Source organism: Schistocerca gregaria, chromosome 4 (assembly GCF_023897955.1).
Source record: "Schistocerca gregaria isolate iqSchGreg1 chromosome 4, iqSchGreg1.2, whole genome shotgun sequence".
NCBI classification, from domain to species: domain Eukaryota; kingdom Metazoa; phylum Arthropoda; class Insecta; order Orthoptera; family Acrididae; genus Schistocerca; species Schistocerca gregaria.
In genome coordinates, this window is record NC_064923.1 from 736,852,886 (window position 1) to 736,876,119 (window position 23,234).

Genomic DNA, 23,234 nt, shown 5'->3' on the forward strand with positions numbered 1-23,234 from the left:
GTAGGAGGGAGCAATATACTGCTTGACTCCTCGGAGAAGGCATGTTCTCGAAACTTTAACAAATGCCCGTACCGAGCTACTGAGCGTCTCTCATGCAGAGTCTTCCACTTCAGTTTATCTATCATCTCCGTAACGCTTTCGCGATTACTAAATGGTCCTGTAACGAAGCGCGCTGCTCTTCGTTGAATCTTCTCTATCTCTTCTATCAACCCTATCTGGTACGGACCCGACACCGGTGAGAGGTATTCAAGCAGTGGGCGAACAAGTGTACTGTAACCTACTTCCTTTGCTTTCGGACTGCATTTTCTTACGATTCTTCCAATGAATCTCAGACTGGCATCCGCTTTACCGACGATAAATTTTATATGGTCATTCTATTTTAAATCACTCCTAATGCGTACTCCCAGATAATTTACGGAATTAACTGCTTCCAGTTACTGACCTGCTATTCTGTAGCTAAATGATAAGGGATCTATCTTTCTATGTATTCGCAGCCCATTACACTTGTCTACATTGAGATTCAATTGCCATTCCCTGCACCATGCGTCAATTCGTTGCAGATCCTCCTGCATTTCAGTACAATTTTCCATTGTTACAGCCTCTCTATTGAGAAAGACATGCTGCGTTCTGTTATCTAGGATCTCTTCAAACCAATGACACAATTGTTCTGATAATCCATGTGCTCTTACTTTGTTCATAAAACGACTTTGGGGAACTGTATCAAACGCCTTGTGGAAGTCAAGAAACACGGCATCTACCTGTGAACCCGTGTCTATGGTCCTCTGAGTCTTTCGCCGCACAGCCGTATGCTTATCGTATGTCCCTCGCCCATTTATGCGATTATTTCAATTAGCATTGCTTGTCTTTTAGCACTGACAAGTCTATGCAAATACCGCTGCTCTCAGTCGTTGAGTGAAAGCCGTCGTCCACTTCGTTATCCCCGGCCGCTGTGGCCGAGCAGCTCTAGGCGCTTCAGTTCGGAACGACGAGGCTGCTTCGGTCGCAGGTTCGAATCCCGCCTCGGGCATGGATGTCTGTGATGTACTTCGGTTAGTTAGGTTTAAGTAGTTCTAAGTCTTGGGAACTGGTGACCTCAGATGTGCTTAGAGCCATTTGAACCATTTTTGATCTTCGTTTTCCGTCGTGAAAGGTGATGCCTGAAATTTGGTGTTCTCGCCAAATGACGGCTCCGCCAATGCTCTGGTCTTTTATTCCTTGTGTAAGCGAAGCTACTGCCATCGGTATGTGCCATATCGCCGTCCCATGACTTTTGCCACCTTAATGTAAATAAGAGTGAACAAAGTAATAAGTAAAAATACGATGTAATGTTTTCTTTCTCAGTTAAATACATCGCAGGTAGCAGGTAGCTGTTGCAAAGCATTAATGTGTTTAGTGACTAACAGACAGTTTTTCAATGGTTTTGCTTTCTAAGAAATTGTGGCTCACTTTGTAATGGTACTTAAATTACTTAACCATTACGGCAACTCATCTCAACCTCTCGATACCAGCAATATTCTACTGTGTTTCTGTAAAATAGTTTACGAATTTCTGTGACAACATTCAGATTTGATTTCATTGATGTAGAGGTACTTCGACGGGTCGATATGTATATATTGCAATGATGTCTCCCTTATGTGTATTCTTTCTTTTCTCACTATAATCTTTGACGTACTTGTAACTCTGATTTTTGGGCGCGTAAGCGGTTCTCAGAGAGTCATGTCTTGGTCGTCTTGTTGAAAAGACGCAAATTGTAGTCAGTTTATGAAATGTGAACTTTAACAGTGAGGAAGGTTTTTTCAAGTATATTTTATACTGTGAAGTGATGTTGCAACAAAAATAATAAAAAAGAAGTGTAACTTAAATTCGGAGTGCTGATTATTTTTTTACATCACCATTGTCCTAACTTGCAAAAGTCTAATCTTCAAGAATGGTTTATGAAACACATATATAAAACTTTTGAATATGGCAGAATAACACCTAGGCCTCTTTGCATCAGAGCTTGGAATCATCACTACCTAGATTTTCGACGATTGAGCCGTGAGTTCACAACGAGACCGGGAAGGAAAGACGAACAGATGAGTGCGTAGTTTATCCATTATTTCATGGAATGACTTTATCAACTGTGCTCTAATGAAACCTGCCACATAATATAACTTTGTTGTTCCCCGAAAATGCAATATTTAGCAGCATGAGCAACACTACAAACATAATTAATTTTTTACCTTTGTTGTGGTAGGGTTGTTAGAACTTCTTCTGCCAGTCCTTCTTCCGCGAAATAAACACGAATCGCTTCTCCACATACTCAGATCCTCGGCAACCTCTTGAGTATATCCTCTACAGTGTACATATTGTTGGCAGATTACATATAAGGAAATTATTTTTAAGAATAGACTAATAGTTTTCTGATGAAGCTGGATTTTCCCTCCTCCAGCCTGCTGTCCCCTACGGAGACGAGTCGAAGCTAATGCTTCCGGTGTGGAGCTGCTTGAAGAGACGCGTTACGCACTGTCGGTTAGGATAACAGCGGACGCGGCAGCGGTGGGTGAGCCGGCTGCTGAGCCGTGGCCGTGTTGCAGGGAGGAGCGGCTGTCGGGCGGCGTGTGCGTGCTGGTGGCGTCGTGCGGGGGCGGCGAGGCGCCGTCGCTGGAGCTGGTGGACCAGGCGCTGTCGCTGCTGGCCGCCGCCGGGGGGCCCGCCGTGGGCTGCGCGCTGCTGTGGCGGCCCGCGGGACGCAAGGCCAGGCCAGGGCAGGCGCAGGCGCAGGCGGCCCCCGCCGTGCTGGCCTCCTCGGGAGTGCAGGTGCGCCCCGCACTGCTTCCATCACACCTTGCAACTCTGCCTCGTGCCGACGCCTTCATCTCTCTTTGCCTATCACACCCGCAGTCCTCTATAATCCACTTCACAACCAATTTCTTTCCAAGCGAAAGACATCAATGTACGGTTATTTTAATTAATGTCGTAGCCAGAAGTGACAGCATGAAAACAGTATTTCCCGGCATTTCATTTTCCAGCGCAACGACATGTGAGACATACAGGTTCCATAAGTACCTCCAGGGTTTCAGAAAACGACTGCGCAAAATGTACGGGACATACAGAAAACAGACACACATCTGTGAACAGAGCATCTCTCCAAGATTGTAACTCACATCACAGGTGCTCAGTATGGACACTGTCAGTCCGGGAAGGAGCGACAGCAGACTCCATCGCAAATCTGTTGACTGGGTTGCAGCCGCTGCCCTCCAGTACTAAACTGGTGATCCCTTGATGCCTCAGAACATGTCCTACCAACCGATCCCTTCTTCTAGTCAAGTTGTGCAACAAACTTCTCTTCTCCCCAATTGTAATCAATTACTCCTCATTAGTTATGTGATCTACCCATCTAATCTTCAGCATTCTTCTATAGCAACACATTTCCAAAGCTTCTATTCTCTTCTTGATTAAACTGTTTATCGACCATGTTTCCCTTCCATACATGGCTACACTTCATACAAACACTTTCAGCGATGACTTCCTGACACTTAAATCTATACTCGATGTTAGCAAATTTTTCTTCTTCAGAAACGCCCCCCCCCCCCATGCCATTGCCAGTCTACATTCTATGTCCTCTCTACTTCGACCATCATCAGTTATTTTGCTCCCCGAATAGCAAAACTCCTTTACTACTTTAAGTGTCTAATTTCCTAATCTAATTCCCTGAGCATCACCCGACTTTATTCGACTACATTCCATTATCATCGTTTTGCTTTTGTTGATGTTCATCTTATATCCTCCTTATAAGATACTGTCCATTCCGTTCAACTGCTCTTCCAAGTACTTTGCCGTCTCTGACAGAATGACAACGTCATCGGCGAACATCAAAGTTTTTATTTCTTCTCTCTGGACTTAAATACTCACTCCGAATTTTTCTTCTGTTCCATTTACTGCTTGCTCAATATACAGATTCAATAACATGCGGGAGAGACTACAACCCTGTCTCACTCCTTTCCCAACCACTGCTTCCCTTTCATGCCCCTCGACTCTTATAACTGCTATCTGGTTTCTGTACAAGTTGTAAAGAGCCTTTCCCTCCCTGTATTTTACCCCCGCCACCTTTAGAATTTCAAAGAGAGTCTTACAGTCAACATTGTCAAAAGCTTTCTCTAAGCCTACAAATGCTAGAAACATAAGTTTGCCTTTTCTTAATCTAGCTTCTAAGGTAAGTCGTATGGTCAGTATTGCCTCACTTGTTCCAATATTTCTACGGAATCCAAAATGATCTTTCCCGAGGTCGGCTTCTACTAGTTTCTCCATTCGTCTGTAAAGAATTCATGTTAGTATTTTGCAGCCATGACTTATTAAACTGATAGTTCGGTAATTTTCACATCTGTCAGCATCTGCTTTGTTTTGGGATTGGAATTATTATATTTTTCTTGAAGTCTGAGGGTGTTTCGACTCTCTCAAACATTTTGCTCACCAGATGGTAGAGTTTTGTGAGGACTGGCTCTCCCAAGGCCGTCAGTAGTTCCAATGGAATGTTGTCTACTCCGGGGGCCTTGTTTCGACTCAGGTCTTTCAGTGATCTGTCAAACTCTTCACGCAGTATCGTATCTCCCGTTTCATCTTCATCTACATGCTCTTCATTTCCATAATATTGTTCTCAAGTACATCGCCCTTGTATAGACCCTCTATATACTCTTTCCACCTTTCTGCTTTCCCTTCTTTGCTTATAACTGGGTTGCCATACAAATGGTTTTCTTTTCTCCAATGTCCGCCCGCGGTAGCTGCGTGGTTAGCGCGACAGACTGTCAATCCTAAGGGCCCGGGTTCGATTCCCGGCTGGGTCGGAGATTTTCTCCGCTGAGGAACTGCGAGTTGTGTTGTCCTAATCATCATCATTTCAGCCCACCGACTCGCAAGTCGCCGAAGTGGCGTCAAATCGAAAGACTTGCACCAGGCGAGCGGTCTACCCGACGGGAGGCCCTCGTCACACGCCATTATTATTTTTTCTCGAAAGGTCTCTTTAATTTTCTTGTAGGCAGTATCTATCTTACCCCTATTTTAAGCCTATAGAGCCTTAAATTTGTCCTATAGCCATCCCTGCTTAGCCATTTTGCACTTCCTGTCGATCTCATTTTTGAGACGTTTGTATTCCTTTTTGCCTACATCTTTTACTGCATTTTTATATTCTGTCCTTTCATCAATTAAATTCAATATTTCTTCCGTTAGCCAAGGATTTCTACTAGCCCTCGTCTTTTTACCCACTTGATCCTCTGCCGCCTTCACTGCTTCATCCCTCAAAGCTACCTATTCTTCTTCTACTGGTGGTGTACGTTTGTGTGAATGCACGGACTTGAGTGTCCGAGCCTAGCGCCGTGGGGCAGTCGCTAGCTCGGCACAGTGTTGGCGTGGCCTGCGGCTCAGCGTGTGCTCGTGCCCGTGTTGCAGTACCATGTGGTGAGCGGCGAGGAGGCGCTGCGCGAGTTCGTGGCGGCCGAGCAGGCGCCGGCCGTGTGCGGCGGCCGCTGCGACCACGACCAGATCGAGTGGGTCGAGTTCCACAAGGTGGGTGGTCCGGCTGTCTGACACATTATCATAAGCCATAACCCACTAACAGTCCAACTTGAAACATCCCCTTAGAAAATTTATGAATTACTGTGCTGGTAAACTTCTTACGTTATTTGATACAGAAACAGCTGAGCAAAACTGAACGTACTCAGACATTTCTCTCTTTACTTATTCTGATCATCACTAAACTGACACACAATATTTTTAGCGCGACACAATCTGACTTACAATAATCCATACAAAAGAATGGCCCTGACTAACAATAACCTATACCTTTCATGAATCACTTACCTCACAAAAATCTTCGTTACTCGAACTACTCCAATAGAGCGTGCAGAAATACTGCCAGGTGAATAATAGATTCTAACTACTGAAGGCACTAAGTACTGATAGTCATAGTTAGCAAATGAAAGATAATGATGGAGAACAACCAATGTATTTGCCTTAATAATGTTCAAAAGTCATCACATATAAGTTTATGATATCCAGTGTTACAGATATACTATTTCTGATGGACACACGTCCAGATCGTCCGCTCTCAAAATTCTGCTACATCCATTACCACTGGCGGTTCACCTCCAACTGCGCAACGCTACGCGCTGTTCACATCCAACTGCCCAACACTACACAAGCGAATATTCCAAGAATGAGTCCAACCAACCACAGACTGCACACAGCACAGCCAGTGATTTTCATACAGAGCTCTACGTGGCGTTACCAACATAAAAACCTAAACAGCCTGCTTACATAGATACATGTTCCCCACATCAACCACTGCTGGCGGCTCACCTCCAACTGCGCAACGCTACGCACTGTTCACATCCAACTGCCCAACACTACAATAGCGAATATTCCAACAATGCCAACCAGCCACAGATTGCACACAGAACCGTCAGTGATTTTCATACAGAGCGCTACGTGGCATTACCAACATAAAAACCTAAACAGCCTGCTTACAAATTGTCTGTTAATACTCGAGTTTACAAATGAAGACGCATGAAAATATTTGGGATAATAAAATAGGCATGGTTCAGCACTATTATTTCGAATGCCAGTATCAAACCTCAATACATAAAAAACACTAGGAAATTTACATGTATTGATTCATGCACTCCCAAAGTAAGACTTCGTTCACTAAGTTAGGTAAAATTTCAAATTAATTACAACTTTTTTTTAAAATTATTTAACATGTGGCCGTTTCACGCATGTATTAGGGTTAGATGACTGTACACGCAAGCGATACATGGCAAAACACTGTAAAAACAAAGAGGAAATCGTATTAAAAGAGTATCCAACAATCTTAACAAGTTTATGTTGAACTACTTGTTATGCCTAAGTTTTGTCAAAATATTGTAGGAAATCAGACAAGTCGTTTCTCAGTGGATAAACCCAAACAGAATCGGTGACCCATTGCAGTTTTTTAATCAAAATCGGTTTTTATACTTCGCTCTAGTATTTTCCTTGCAATATTATAACCTTTTATGACTTAATAACTATAATTTTTTATTTTACTAATAGAAATTTGAAGTCTTCTTCCCATCATCTGCCTCCAGTAGAACCCATCTTGAGAAAATCCTTAGTTTGCTTCTGTAAAGTAAAAAAGAAAAGGAGAAGGATAACTACATTAAAGATAGTATAGCCATCTCTCAATCGGCAGAGAGAGTTGGCCATAACACGTCATCAAACATGGCGGACTAGAACACAAAGAGAAACAGCATGACAGAGTGCAGCTAGGCCTACACAGCCCTGCAAGGTAAGTTTACGTTACTACGAACAGTGTAAACTATGGGAAAAGTGGAAAAGTATTGGCAAGCTATATAATGCATTTAAATCGAAACTCATGAAAAGTATTTGCTTTTTGTCGAAATAAAGAAGTGAAGTGAAGCAGCAACGTGTCAGTCCTACCAAGACTCACTGTCAACTGACCGGCTGCCCTGCAAAGCGAGTACTTCGAGGCCTGCAGCCACTGGCCATCTCGCCCATAATGGCCATCTATCCCTGTTTTAGCTTAATCAGTTGCTACGCTGCAGTAATCATTTTCAGTCTGTTTCATAAACTCATCAGATGTGGTATTGATTTGTGACTGAACTATACAGAAGCTAGCTTAGTAGCACCACATAAAGTATGTATGGGACAAACGAGGCAAAACTGCTTAAAACTCGCTCTGTAATACACCAGAGTAATGAAATTAGAAGCAGGAGACATACCCGTGCATACACAATTTCATAAACGTTAGCTCTTCCCACAGCTGCACTCGTGTATGAGTAGTTTTGGTGAGGTGAGTGATGTTGGGAAGTAAGCTACAGCGTGTGGAGTAACATCAGCTACCCTCACGTGTCTACCCCTGCAAGTAAGCACTGCTCGTGATGTGCGCCCCTCTCTCATCTGCAAACCCCATCCCCACCCTCGCTCTTCCAGCATACGATGCGTCGGCATGCACAGCGTCATTGCCGAGCAGTGTACACAGAGGAGTGTGGACAGGACAGTGCATCTATGCATCGAGTTACTGTAGTAGCTATACAGTATACATCATATACATCATGTGACAAATATTGCGGAAGTGTGGATTAACACACTGAAGATCGTATAAGGATTGTATTCATTACTTTGAATCGTATCATGTAGCACTATTAATAGAAAAAATCATTGTCGCAAATGCGATAACGTTCAAAAATCAAAGGGTAAATATTTTTCCCTAATTCGAGTAATATTCTTCAATCCACAAAGCATCTTGTACTACACATTTTCTAAATCAGCCTATGTTCCTCCTCAGAGTTCAATCAATCTCCCTACCAAATTTATCGAAATCGGTTCAGCGGATTAGTAGTGAGAACGTAACACATAGAGGTACTTTTACATTTAAAATATTAGTGTGCATAAAACTTTAAATCACGATATGCTTTTTTTCTGTGATCAGGTTTTGGTTAAGTAAAGACCACACGGTGCCCCAAGCTCTGCTCAAGTTATCTCTGAAAACTCCATGAAAGAGATTAACGTGCTCAGACAGATACTACGATTTAGATACAATTTTAAATCATGATATCTCTTTTCTGTGATCCAATTTTCATACAATAACGCTTATCTGGTGCCCCGAACTGTACTGAATTTGCCGGCCGGTGTGACCGAGCGGTTCTAGGTACTACAGTCTGGAACCTAGCAACCGCTACACTCGCAGGTTCGAATTCTGCCTGCTTGCTCAGAGCCATTGAACCATTTTTGTACTCAATTTACGTGCGAAACCCCTACGAAAATTCACCTAGTAGTTTTTGTGCTCACCATGATCAAACAGAAAGAGAAGTTTTAGTAAAACTTAAAATCACTTTTTTTCGGTTATCCGATTGTGACGAATTAAAATCTAAACGGCATCGCTCGTTATGCCCAGGTTACGTGCGAAAACCCTATGAGAATTCGTCTTGTAGTTTCATAGAAGCTTTTTCAAACAGACAGACAGAAAGACACGACAGTTTCCCAGATTGGTTATTTGTATAGATATAGACAGACGGGAGATAAATAACCTTCCTAATCGTGAAGGAAATAGTGAAGAAGGTTTTTAGATACATGTATCCGTCTAGCGACTAATTTTTAAAAATGAGGAAGAACGAGCCACTTTGATACCAATTACAAAAGACTTCAACTCCATTGTTTTAGGAAGGTTCTGATGCCCACACATAATTTCAATCCCGCTTGTCACCCATCCACTCGTCACGTAAAATAGGAGGCAGGTCTCTCAGTTAATTGCGAAGACTTTCGCTTACCAGCAAGTAAAGTAGAAGAGACCACTACTACGGTCTTGGTAGCACGACACAAGTGGCTCCTCTCGCTAAGGAATGAAACCATGTGTGGCAGGTAAGTGCTTTGTACAACTTCCTTGATGGAGGCGAGGGACGACAGAGCCATGCTGCGAACTTTATGATCCTCAGTTGGTTACCAACCAGGAGGTTTCTTCTCTTATTTATACACCCGCTCTCGGTTTGTTTACTTTTAAGCCATCCTGGGATTCAGGAGATGGAAGATTTCTCTTGAGAAATTCTGAACTTCGTTCCAGTTTTCCGGCGGTGGTATCTGTCTCGACCATATCGACAAGCAATCTGGGGATGCCCCACCATTTCTGCTACTTTACGACAAGGACAACCAATGCAAAGTGCGACTTACATAACTTTTTTTGATGTGTGTATATGTATCACCCCGATTCCCAGAACTCCAGAAGATAGACGTTGACTGTGGATATTGTATCACGGACACAGTCCCTTTGACTGTTCAGAGATGTTAATAAAAGACACCCAAAGATGTAAACAACCATGCATGAGCAGCGCCTATTAGATGGAGGGGGTCCGACAGCCGATCAGTTCCAGTTCCGCAAGAGAAGTGTCTAGGCGCCTCGGAGTGAACCAAAGCGATGTTGTTCGGACATGGAGGAGATACAGAGACAGAGGAAGTGCCGATGGCATGCCTCGCTCAGGCCGCCCAAGGGCTGCTGCTGCAGTTAATGACCGCTACCTACTGATCATGGCTCAGAGGAACCTTGACAGCAGTGCCACCATGTTGAATAATGCTTATCGTGCAGCGACAGGACGTCGTGTTACAACTCAAACTCAACTCAATAGGTTGCATGATGCGAAAGAACTCGCAACGTCCATGGCGAGGTCCATCTTTGCAACCGCGACACCATGTAGCGCGGTACAGATGGGCCCAACAACATGTCGAATGGACCGTTCAGGATTGGCATCACGTTCTCTTCACCGATGAGTGTCGTATATGCCTTCAACCAGACAATCGTCGGAGACATGTTTGGAGGCAACCCGGTCAGGCTGAATGCCATAGACACACTGTCCAGCGAGTGCAGCAAGGTGAAGTTTCCCTGATGTTTTGGGGTGACATTATGTGGGGCCGACGTACGCCGCTGGTGGTCATGGAAGGCGCCGTACGATACGTGAATGCCACCCTCCGGCCGATATTGCAATCACATCGGCAGCGTATTGGCGAGGCATTCTTCTTCATGGACGACAATTCGCGCCCTCATTGTGCACATCTTGTGAATGACTTCAATCAGAATAACGACATCGCTCGACTAGACTGGCCAGGATATTCTCCAAACATGAACCCTATCGAACATGCCTGGGATAGACTGAAAAGGGCTGTTTATGGACGACGTGACCCACCAACCACTCTGAGGGATCTACGCCGAATCGCCGTTGAGGAATGGGACAATTTGGATCAGTAGTGCCTTGATCAACTTGTGGATAATATGCCACGACGAACAGAGGCATGCGTCAATGCAAGAGGACGTGCTACAGGGTATTGGAGGTACCTGCGAGTACAGCAATCTGGACCACCACCTCTGAAGGCCTCGCTGTATGGTGGTAGAACATGCAATGTGTGATTTTCATGAGCAATAGAAAGGGCGGAAATGATGTTTATGTTGATATCCATTGTTCTCAAACATGTAATTGTGTAATATGTGAATTGTGTAAGATGCAAACTGTCAAAGGTGTTACCTTTATGACATGGTACATAAAAATACGCATGCAGTATGATACGAGTCAACTACACGAGCACAACTGCATAACACTGATAACAAGCGTCCTCCGGGCAGCAGAGGCTCGATTTCACCTTTTCGAGGCTCCTCTCCAGCTTATGGGGCGGGCAAATGGAGAAAGCAATTGCAGCAACAAGTAGTACTGCCATACCTCATACACAAAGTTCGTAGAATAAATCTCACGACATACGTATATATAGTAGTAACCTAACCTTTGTAGAATAAAATATGCTACTTCAGATAACAAGCCTTCACAGTTTTTTACTATCTAAATTTTTCCTAGGGTTTATTTTTTTAAGAACATAGTAAAATGTGTTTTCCTTTCCGCAAACTTATATTTCACATATGTTTCTTGTGTTAATTAACAATACAGTTGTATAAAAGAAAAGAAAAGTAACAGTACTGAGAAAAACTGCAGGGAAAGAGGAGTTTATCTCTACAGCTTTGTTACCAAATTTTAGTAGCAAACCACCCACCACAGTTACCTAAGAAGCGGGTCACTCTGCAATGTTAATAAGTAAATAAATAAATAAAAAGTGTATCACATTAGGCCGAAGTGTGAAGGCGAGGCATCAGCTTCAAAACACCGGGCAGCGAAGCGTGGTCGATTGGCGTAGTGTAACATTACAGGAGAGGAGTCAACTTACTCGCCCGTCCAGTCACATTTGCCGTAATTCATACGGTACAACCGGTGTCTGAAGCAAATGGAAACAGGAGGCAGAGCTAAACATGCTTTCTACACACTAGTGGATCGCAGATACTGTCCGTGCTGTCGACGCGAGGAATTCTCGAGCATCAAGTTTCTGGCTCTGTAATCGTCACGTCAGAATGCCGACAATGAAACGTAACGAGCCCGTTGCGGGTCGGTACTAAGTGGAGCAGGGCCTCCACAGCCAATAATGCAGTTAATAACAAGAAGCGCGCAGCCCGTTAGGGCCGTTATAACCGCAAAGAGAGCTGTTTGCCAAACGGCAATGGCACTCGAAAGGGAGACGCGAGATAAAAAACCGGCAGCGTCGGAACGGAAACGAGACGCGTCGGGCGGGGTTCCCTTCTCGCCGGCCGCCTATTGTGTTGGGCCGCTTTCCAGTTGGCGCCACGTCGAATCGCGCTCTTAATCGATTTGGGTCATTGGAATCGCATTTGCGTTATTAGTCGGTACACATTAGGCTGCCCATTGCAAACACGTCTCGTTATCGCCTATCTGCGCGGGAAGTGGGGGTGGAGAGGGGAGGGGGGGGGGGGGGAGGGGCGCTGCTCGACGCGGTCGTCTTACGTTTTCTTCTCTTTAGAGGAGCGCGCCGGGCGCAGGCGCAGATGCGATCGGCGCCCCGCGCGGCTGCTGACGTCGGCTGCCCGATCGGCGCCCCGGAACGAAGCGGCGCAGGAAGAAAGTGGCGCCGCTGCCGGGCAGCGGCCGCGTCTGGAACTAGCAGCCGAGTGCGGCGAAAAGGAGCCCGCCCCGGGCTGCCGGCTGCCGATACGATTGTTTCGCCGAAGATGGTGGCTTGTTGAACAGAGTGCCCAATGAGAGCACAATTGGCGATGTAATCAAAATTACGGCTCAAACAGCACTGCTTATAACGCCAATCGATTTCTTTATTACGTCGGAAACGTATCGGGACGATCTGGGCGCGTTGAGGTGCTATAGTTCTTATTTTTATTTATTTCTGTAGCTGAATGTTATCTGCATTCCAACCGGGCTATACTTAAATCGCTTCTGCATTTCTTGAAGATTTTGTTTAATGTGATCCCATCCACTTCGTCTCCTGTCACTGAAGCACTCAGTGGAACATGTGACAAGAGAAATCAAGATGAAGCGGACCCGGGATGAAGAGTCATTTCTGCGCAGTTTTGCGTCTGTGGGCCGTGGCGAGGTCACAGACCGATGGCAGCTGAGATGAACAACCTCAAAAAGCGACTGGAAAAAGCCACCGCGGCCGGCTGTAGATTTGAAATAGCGTAATAAGTTTTAAGACTTGGTAGAGTTACAAAATACGACAGCGGGGTGTATTGTCAGTATTTACAGTTGCGTAACGCCGTTTTCTAACACGAAGTTCTTATTAGGTCCCCTCAGTTTCGTCAGTACAGAAAGACCATCAATTAGCTTAGTACGATACGAGGCATAAAAAGGGGAGAAAAAAGAAGGCATATCCTTAATCGATGGTAGAATAAAATAAAGAAATTTAGAGTTACACTAAGCAGAAGTGAGAACTATCCTTTGTCTAATAACCGTCGTTTGGCTGCCCGCCGCACGCAGCGACACGACCGGAAGGGACAGAACGCCGCCGCTTGAGGCGTGCCATTGTGTGGCAGCAGATGGCGCTGGAAAGGCACGTAGCTAATCACTGGAGTGTACTTGTACCGGTTCATTACCGCCCAGTATTTTAAAGGTACTTAGCGCTCGCCCAAGTGGCATTGTTCTTGTCGTTTGGCAGCAACACAATCGCTTAAATTACATTGTTTTGCCGTCTAGTTGTGCCGAGGGGTGGAGTTGAAATCCGTTTCTTCGAACAAGAGATTCGTTAACGTCTCCCCTCTGAAATTTTTCGTTATGTGCGCCAAGCTTAAATTCAAGAGCCGCTGTTGAATTTTCGAGCCCACACAGATTACAGACATTTGTTCAACGGTAACTGTCAGCGTGAGATGGCAAGTGGTGCACAGTAAACTCTGTCATCTGACGGGATTCTTCAGCTGTTCGACATCGTAGTAAATGTGCCCTCCTCGATAGGTCTACGGTGCGTGTCTAAAAGTCTTAATTCGGTGTGAAACGTCTATTCGCTAATGGAGTGTTACTGGAAGGAACCACTGTGACAGATGCTGGGCTGGGAAGTGAACCCAGTGTGTCCAGTGAACAAAGTACGGTACTATCAACTGAAGCGTCGTGAAGTTTGTTGCTGTCATTCTGTTGCTTCGAAACGGGACGTCAGGCATGATGTGGTACCTCGGCGTTTGGGGACCGTTGCCATTAAAGAGAAGGACACACAGTCTGAAAGATAGATCGCCTTTTTGGTTATGCCTTCGAAACCAAAAGAAAGACCGGCATATTACATCTAGGCTGGAGGAAACACAGCCACAGAAATGAGGAAACAAGCACGGCTGGAAATTTTATGTTACAAAATGTTCAGTGCCCCCTCCATCGGACACACATCAAACATGCAGACGATACTACAAGTACTGTCATACTGTAGCGAGCATGTCTGTGATTAGGGGAGACTGGGTCTAGTTAATACGCTTTTTACTTTCTGGTTTCTCTATTTTTTTTCTCTATAACTCTACTGAAACAAATGCAATGTAATAAGGTACTATAGGTATTTGGCTATCAGTTGGTACATTCAAAGCTTAATAAAAATTTGTGGTGTCTAAAACCGTTTTGTAAAGTTTACCAGTTGTATCAATTTCACCCAGTCTGGGTCAAACTGATACAGTTATTCGTCAAGTGGAGATGCCTTTGAGCAGCTGGTACGGTGCCGGAATTCAGGAGAATAGTAACCAAACACGTTTTTGAAAGAGTTTTATTGTTTTAAAATATACAAACATATTAAAACTAATATTCTAAAAATAATTGAATATAATGGATTTTCACATTGTTCTAATAAATTTTTTAGTTTATCAAAAATTAACATTTTTTAAACTTGTAATTATAGATTGCAGCAATCAGTAGTCTATTTTAATTTTTATTATGCAGATCTAGATTTCGGCTGGAAGCTATCCATTCTCAATGCACTATTATTTTCTCTCAATACACGTAAGTCCCTATTGATCGGGCTTCACCCACAGTTCATTGAAATCTAGATCTGCATAATAAAGTTTAAAAAGGGCGACTGAATGCTGAAATCTATAATTACAAGTCAATGTAACAGTCGCTGAGTGCAACCGCTTTCCGAATCGAAGGTAACCTGATTTTTTTTAAACAACGTTTGAACATGAGATTATGAACTAGTTTCAGATAGCCTCACAGGCCCTTAGTTGTGGCAAGTCATTCCTATTCTGAAGAGAAACATTGGTCTGATTGGCAGTTAATACAAGTGTAAAAAGAGCTGTCCTCTGTACAAGCTGTGTGTGCCCACGTCTTGCAGGAAACACATTGGATCCAATCTTGATCCAGTTCGGATGAAGTATAAGTTTAAAGACAACCAAACGAAAAGAGTCTTCTTCAGAGTAAGATTCATGTTTCTTCTTTTTAGGCTTCACTCTTTTTTTATCTTGTTTCCTTGGTTTGTCGAGCTGTTTGTTTTGTTCGGAACCGAATAACTTACTTAGTTTTAATTTGCGTTTCTTTGTCTTAATGGACTTCTTTCTCTCCCTCTCCTTTGTATCTTGCCCTGTTTTATTTTATTTATAGACATATCTGTAAGAACGCAGGACTTTAAGGTTTGCATGCCTTTACCACTTGTTTTACGTTCTCCTGCTTTTGGTAGAGGGCGAATTTGTTTCGTCGTAACAATGGGAGAGATAGCTCCAAGGCCAGCAGTGACAAATGATGACTCCTTTTCAGCGATGTCGGCTAATGTCGACGTAGAAGCATGTTGAACGCCTCCTAATGTAGAAGGCTGATTGACTTCTGCGGATGGAGAAGGCTTATGGACTTCCGCAGATGTAGAAGGCTGTCTCCTGCTAACGTATAAGGCAGTTGGTCTTCTGGTGTTGTAGAAAGCTGACGCTTAATAACAAAGCTTGACAAAAAATGTTCGTCCTTAAAAATATCTGGTTTATACGGCATGATCCCTGAAGCTTTGAATCCTGCAACAATATTATTTAGTGTCATGTCATGTCCAAAGGCGCTGTTTACAAGATTAGGAATGCCATAAATTGTTCAGTTCTGTTGTAAAACAGTATTTCTTCAATGGTCCATAAACGGATATGTCAAGGGGCTAGAGGCGGTTAGAGGTATGGGGACGGAAAGACAGAAAAACGACTCCATTGTCTTTGCAGAAGTTTGTGTATTGACAAGTGTGAATCGTGATTGTGAAGCAACAAAAGGCAGGGATTTCAGGAGCTGATTTTAGGTGTGTGAAAAGTGTCTTATAAAAGTTAGGAACGATGACCCAGTCATCTACCTCCTGGCGGTCCTCCATTTATGAGCGGGGGGGGGGGGGGGGGGTATAGCGTTGCCAAAACCCCGATAGCTCAGGCAGCAGCAGTTGCAGTTGTAACTGTTTGCCCTCACTCAGCAGAAGTGGCTTTTGCGACTTGCCGAACTCCTTTCTCAGCTATAACTTTGCTTGGCCGCTGAATAATCTGCACCCTGGTTTCGTCCGCATTCCACACATCTTTGCTTTTAAACTAGTGTTTTCCATACACCATATAAACTTGATCCAAAGGAAGCGTATCAACTTGATCCATACGACGCCATTACACTAAACTAAAATCTACGAGAAACAGGTAGCAGTTAAAATTACTGTTTAAATTTAATATTCTTAGCTTCAAACCACGAAACAATAGGCCGGTCGGAGTGGCCGTCCGGTTCTAGGCGTTACAGTCTGGAGCCGAGCGACCGCTACGCTCGCAGGTTCGAATCCTGCCTCAGGCATTGATGTGTGTGATGTCCTTAGGTTAGTTAGGTTCAATTAGTTCTAAGTTCTAGGCTACTGATGATCTCAGACGTTAAGTCCCATAGTGCTCAGAGCCATTTGAACCAACCATGAAACAATATGTTGTGTTTGATTGTTCAACTAGTCTACGAATAACAATCAAATAAAAGGTGAAAGTGTCTAGTAAAAGCAACCTCCTTCTCCAGCACACACGTGGCTACGAAGTATCGATCTGCTCCTCCTCCACTCTCGTTCACCCTTGCAAGCGTCTTTACATTTGGAAGTTATTGGGCCTGTATCAGTTTGACTTTGTATCAACTGGATCCTGACTCAACAAGACCCGGCCTCCCCTACTGCATTTATCGCTCTTGCTGTGTTGCGTCTCAATTGCATGTCCTGTACGGGCCTTTCTGGATACAGAAAATGTTCGACTGCTGTCCTGGCCAGCACATTCTCCAGATCTTTCACCAATTGAAAACATCTGGTCAATGGTAGCCGAGCAACTGGCTCGTCACATACGCCAGTCACTCTTCTTGATAAACTGTGGTACCGTGTTGAAGCTGCTTGGGCAGCTGTACCTTACACGCCATCCAAGCTCTGTTTGACTCAATGTCCAGGCGTATCAAGGCCGTTATTACCGCCAGAGGTGGTTGTTCTCGGTACTGATTTCTCATGATCTGTACACCCATACTGCGTGAAAATGTAATCGCGTGTCAGTTCTAGTATAATATATTTGCCCAATGAATACCCGTTTATCATCTGCATTTCTTCTTGGTGTAGCAATTTTAATGGCCAGTAGTGTATATTTAGGTTATCCATTACGAATGTTCAAGAACCCGCGACTGTTTATTTAACGTAAATACATAAAACTCCAACCAGTCACTTTTTTGAGATAGCTATTAGTTCCATTCATAGCTAACACTTGGTTCAAGAATCATAAAAGAAGGCTGTATACATGAAAGAAGCCTGGAGATACTGACAGGTTTCAGATAGATTATCTAATGGTAAAACAGAAATTTAGGAACCAGGTTTTAAATAGTAACACATTTCCAGGGGCAGATGTGGACTCTGACCACAATCTATTGGTTATGACCTGTAGATTAAAACTTAAGAAACTGTAAAAAGGTGGGAATATAAGGAGATGGGACCTGGATAAACTGAAAGAACCAGAAGTTGTACAGAGTTACAGGGAGAGCATAAGGGAACAATTGACAGGAATGGGGGAAAGAAATACAGTAGAAGAAGAATAGGTAGCTTTGAGGGATGAAGTAGTGAAGGCAGCAGAGGATCAGATAGGAAAAAGACGAGCGCTAGTAGAAATCCTTGGGTAACAGAAGATATATTGAATTTAATTGATGAAAGGAGAAAATATAAAAATGCAGTAAATGAAGCAGGCAAAAAGGAATACAAATGTCTCAAAAATGAGATCGATAGGAAGTGCAAAATGGCTAAGCTGGGATGGCTAGAGGACAAATGTAGGGATGTAGAGGCTTATCTCACTAGGGGTAAGAAAGATACCGTCTATATGAAAATTAGAGAGACCTTTGGAGAAAAGAGAACCACTTGTATGAATATCAAGAGCTCAGATGGAAACCCAGTTTTAAACAAATAAGGGAAAGCAGAAAGGTGGAAGGAGTATACATAGGATCTATACAACGGCGATGTACTTGACAATATTATGGAAATGGAAGAGGATGTAGATGAATATGAAATGGGAGATACGATACTGCGTGAAGAGTTTGACAGAGAACTGAAAGACCCGAGTTGAAACAAGGCCCCCGGAGTAGACAACATTCCTTTGGAACTACTGGCGGTCTTGGGAGAGCCAGTCCTGACAAAACTCTTCCATCTGGTGAGCAAGATGTATGAAACACCGAAATACCCTCATACTTCAAGAAGAATATAATAATTCCAATCCCAAAGAAAGCGGGTGTTGACAGATGTGAAAATTACCGAACTATCAGTTTAATTAGTCACAGCTGCAAAATACCAACACGAATTCTTTGCAGACGAATGGAGAAACTAGTAGAAGCCGATCTCGGGGAAGATCAGTTTGGATTCCGTTGAAATACTGGAACACGTGAGCAATACTGACCTTACGACTTATCTTAGAATAAATATTAAGGAAACGCAAAAGTACGTTTCTAGCATTTCTAGACTTAGAGAAAGCTTTTTACAATGTTGACTGGAATACTCTCTTTGAAATTCTGAAGGTGGCAGGGGTAAAATACAGGGAGCGAAAGGCTATTTACAATTTGAACAGAAACTAGATGGCAGTTATAAGAATGGAGGGGCATGAAAGGGAAGCAGTGGTTGGGAAGGGAGTGAATAGGGTTGTAGTCTCTCCCCGATATTATTCAATCTGAATATTGAGCAAACAGTGAAGGAAAAAAAAGAAAAATTCGGAGTGGGTATTAAAATCCATGGAGAAGAAATAAAAACTTTGAGGTTTGACGATGACATTGTAATTCTGTCAGAGACAGCAAAGGACTTGGAAGAGCAGTTGAACGGAATGGATAGTGTCTTGAAAGGATGATATAAGATGAACATCAACAAAAGCAAAACGAGGATAATGGAATGTAGCCGAATAAAGTCGGGTGATGCTGAGGGAATTAGATTAGGAAATGAGACACTTAAAGTAGTAAAAGTGTTTTGCTGTTTGGGGAGCAAGATAACTGATGATGGTCGAAGTAGAGCGGATATAAAATGTAGACTGGCAATGGCAAGGAAAGCGTTTCTGAGGAAGAGAAATTTGTTAACATCGAGTATAGATTTAAGTGTCAGGATATCATTTCTGAAAGTATTAGTTTGGAGTGTAGCCATGTATGGGAGTGAAATGTGGACGATAAATAGTTTGGGCAAGAGGAGAATAGAAGCTTTTGAAATGTTGTGCTTCAGAAAATTCTGAAGGTTAGATGGGTAGATCACATAACTAATGAGGAAGTATTGAATAGGATTGGGGAGAAGATAAGTTTGTGGCACAACTTGACTAGAAGAAGGGATCGGTTGGTAGGACATGTTCTGAGGCATCAAGGGATCGCCAATTTAGTACTGGAGGGCTGCGTGGAGGGTAAAAATCGTAGAGGGAGACCAATAGATCAATGCAGTAAGCAGATTGGGAAGGATGTAAGTTGCGGTAGGTACTGGGAGATGAAGAAGCTTGCACAGGATAGAGTAGCATTGAGAGCTGCATGAAACCAGTCTCAGGACTGAAGACCACAAGAACAACATTAGTTCCATGACCCAGTTTTCATCTTCAGATGGTGTACTAGTTCTGAGACAAGAAGGCGGAACATGCTCGAGAGATATCCGTCTTTTCTGGAACCTGCGCTTATGTTATTTAGGGTGCTAACCGTGAGACCACAGAGGCGGCGATTGCCCATTGAGCTCCCGAGTTCTCGGAAGGAAAGCATCGCTCGGCACCCGCAGGCGTATCGGGCCTGCCATACTGTTTTTCAATCAGGTGCTCGCAGCTCGTTAATCAGCCGACGCGACGCGCCCGCAGCCCACGGAGCGCTGCCCCAGTTGGGTGGATCCTTGTCCAGGCGGCCACCTGCCACCCCGGGCTTAATTGCGGGCCATTACGGCTGCTTTCTCGGGGCCCCGCGGCTCGCCGTCACGGTCCAGTGCGCGGGGGCGGCGTCGGCGGCGGCGGCCGCGTCGCCACTTGCTGCCGTTAGCGCAGACGTACTCCACCGGCGTCTTTCATCTCGCACCGCACAAAGCCAGCGGCACGACACCCGAACGCAAAAAGGGGCCGCGCTAAACCACTCGCATCGCTTCTGCGGCTACACGCGTTCTCATTCACGTTTTGGAAAATCCAGATACCCTGCCAATTTGTGCACAATGACACACTTCCTTCCTTTTCTGTCTTCGGTGCCGCTTAAGGATTTTTTGATTGATTTCTTGCGACTGCTCTCTGGATCTCTCACAGGGCTTTTGGCACTTTGCTCTCAGGTGTCTTACACGGATTACTTGGGTCTAGAAACGTGCTAACACAGCCAGAAATGAAAGTTGCTGTATTTTGCAGCCACTGAAGCGTGAGACACTGAGGCTTCTTGCGGATGGTGCTGTAGCATATCGAGAGGTTGTAACAATGGAAAATTGTACTACCTGTAAAATGGAGGAGGACGCATGGTGAGGGAATGGCAATTGAATCTCAATGTAGACAAATGTAATATGCTGCGAATTCATAGAAAGAAAGATACTTTATCATTTAGCTACAATATAGCAGGTCAGCAACTGGAAGCAGTTAATTCCATAAATTATCTGGCAGTAGGCATTAGGTGTGATTTAAAATGGAATGATCATATAATATTGATCTTCGGTAAAGCAGATGACAGACTGAGATTCATTGGAAGAATCCTAAGGAAATGAAGTCCGAAAGCAAAGGAAGTAGATAACAGTACACTTACTCGCCCACTGCTTGAATACTGCTCACCGGTGTGGGATCCGTACCAGATAGGGTTGATAGAAGAGAATGAGAAGATCCAACGGAGAGCAGCGCGCTTCGTTACAGGATCATTTAGTAATCGCGAAAGCGTTACGGAGATGATAGATGAACTCCAGTGGGAGACTCTCCAAGAGAGACGCTTAGTAGCTCGGTACGGGCTTGTGTAGAAGTTTCGAGAACATACCTTCACCAAGGAGCCAAGTAGTATATTGCTCCCTCCTGCGTATATCACGCGAGAGACCATGAGGATAAAATTAGATTGATTAGATCCCACACAGAGGCATACCGACAATGTTTCTTTCCACAAACAATACGAGACTGGAATAGGCAGCGAGAAACAATAGGGGCAGTAAAGGTACTCTCCACCACACACCGTCAGGTGGCTTGCGGAGTATGGCTGTCTATGTAGAAGGATGCTCACATTTACGGGTTTGAGCACGTGTTGGGCACAACGTTTCTGTGACGTGTCGCTGGCTTCTGCAGTGGTTTGTGGAACACCCCTACACTCGCAGACCAGCGTCCGCGTACTAAACACGCACGTCAGCATCGATGCACTGTGCGATCAACATTGCCGATACGAACAGCATCCAGCAAGGAATCCGTTTACGTGTTGCACGTGCTCTGTCCCCGAGGATATTGGGAACCGTCTGCTTGCAACGGTACTAAGATCGTGTCTGCTTTCAGTCAGGCAACCACCGACACCATGACACCACCAAACACGGCCAATCTGGTGTTGTAAAAAGAGTCAACTACAGAGTGGAATATCGCTCTGTTGTCTTCCGTGATGAGAGTAGGTTCTGTCTGCTTGCGAGCGACGGGCGTACCCGTGTACGGCGTAGACATGTTGACGGGCCTATTCCACGACGTACATGTGCCACCCCATTGTGTGGGGACCCATCAGTAACAACTCGCGATCACATTTGGTGTCTCTGCAGCGTTAAGTAACCAGCGTCCGCTACATTGTAGGGGTTGTTATCCCCGTGCTGTTGTCCTTTCGTCAACAGGAAGCTGATGTACTTTTACAGCAGGACAGTGCACGTGCACAAACCGCTGCTGCTGTGACGTTACATGTTATGCAGAGCTGTCGCCAGTTCAACATCTGTGGGACATGGTGAAGCGGGCAATTATTCGTTCTCCAGAGCCTGCTAGAAAAATTTCCAAACCGCAACAAATGGCGCAATCCCCTTCGGACCCTCTATCGCAAGGTGTCGTTCAGCACGCTTGTGATCCGTTGCACGCAAGAATACACACCTGCGTTGCCGCTGGAGGGGAATACACTGTGCGTTGATGCGTGCGCCTGATTAACTGAGTGGTGAAGTGCTTGCATACATGCCGCAGGCCTGGTTCGTTTCCCGGCCGGGTTGAAAATTTTCTCCGCTCGTGGACAGGGTGTTGTGTTGTCCTGATTATCACCGACGCGCAAGTCGCCCGATGTAGCGTTATCTGAAATGCAACCTGGCGGTCGAACTCCCCCGGCCGGGGCCTCCTGGACAACAATGCCAGACAATCATTTTTTTCATGTTTGTTTCATTTCCATTTCAAAAAAATGTTCAACTGTGTGTGAAATCTTATGGGACTTAACTGCTACGGTCATCAGTCCCTAACCTTACACACTACTTAACATAAATTATCCTAAGGACAACCACACACACACACACACACCCATTCCCGAAGGAGGACTCGAACCTCCGCCAGGACCAGCCGCACAGTCCATGACTGCAGCGCCTTAAAACGCTCGGCTAATCCCGCGCATGATTTTCACTTCATTTTGTGTATTGATGCAACGTTTTGGGCAGCCTGTACTGTGGCAAATATGTTTCAGTTGGCGTAAATTTTGTACCGTGTACTCGTACAATGATCAACTACCTGTCACAGATCTTATCAATCAAATGAACTTGTCCTTTAGAGTGTTACATTTCTGTTCTGGACTTGCAAGTATCGAAATTGAAAGAATTGTATGTGTTTACAATATCCTGTATTATTCCCGGCTGCGTAGTTCCGTCCTAATATTTAGCGATGGCCTCTCAACTTTCGTCGTGCAATTCTAAGAGAATAGGCAGAGCATCGGCAATTGCCGGAGAAATCTCGGAGGGATCTCGTAAACGCAGGCTGCAATCCTCCGTGGCGCACGCTTAATGACGCCGTAATGTGATGGACGAGCAGCCGG

At 44.5% G+C, this 23,234-nt stretch overlaps 1 protein-coding gene across 1 annotated transcript in view; it reads left to right on the top strand.

Moving 5' to 3' along the window:
• The window catches only part of LOC126267894 (puratrophin-1-like), a 1,105,633-nt gene that overhangs the window by 569,229 nt on the left and 513,170 nt on the right, over positions 1 to 23,234 (top strand). The window contains exons 6-7 of the mRNA XM_049973204.1: positions 2,577 to 2,799; positions 5,425 to 5,541. Coding sequence (XP_049829161.1) covers positions 2,577 to 2,799; positions 5,425 to 5,541 — 340 coding nt within the window. The remainder of the gene's footprint in view (positions 1 to 2,576; positions 2,800 to 5,424; positions 5,542 to 23,234) is intronic.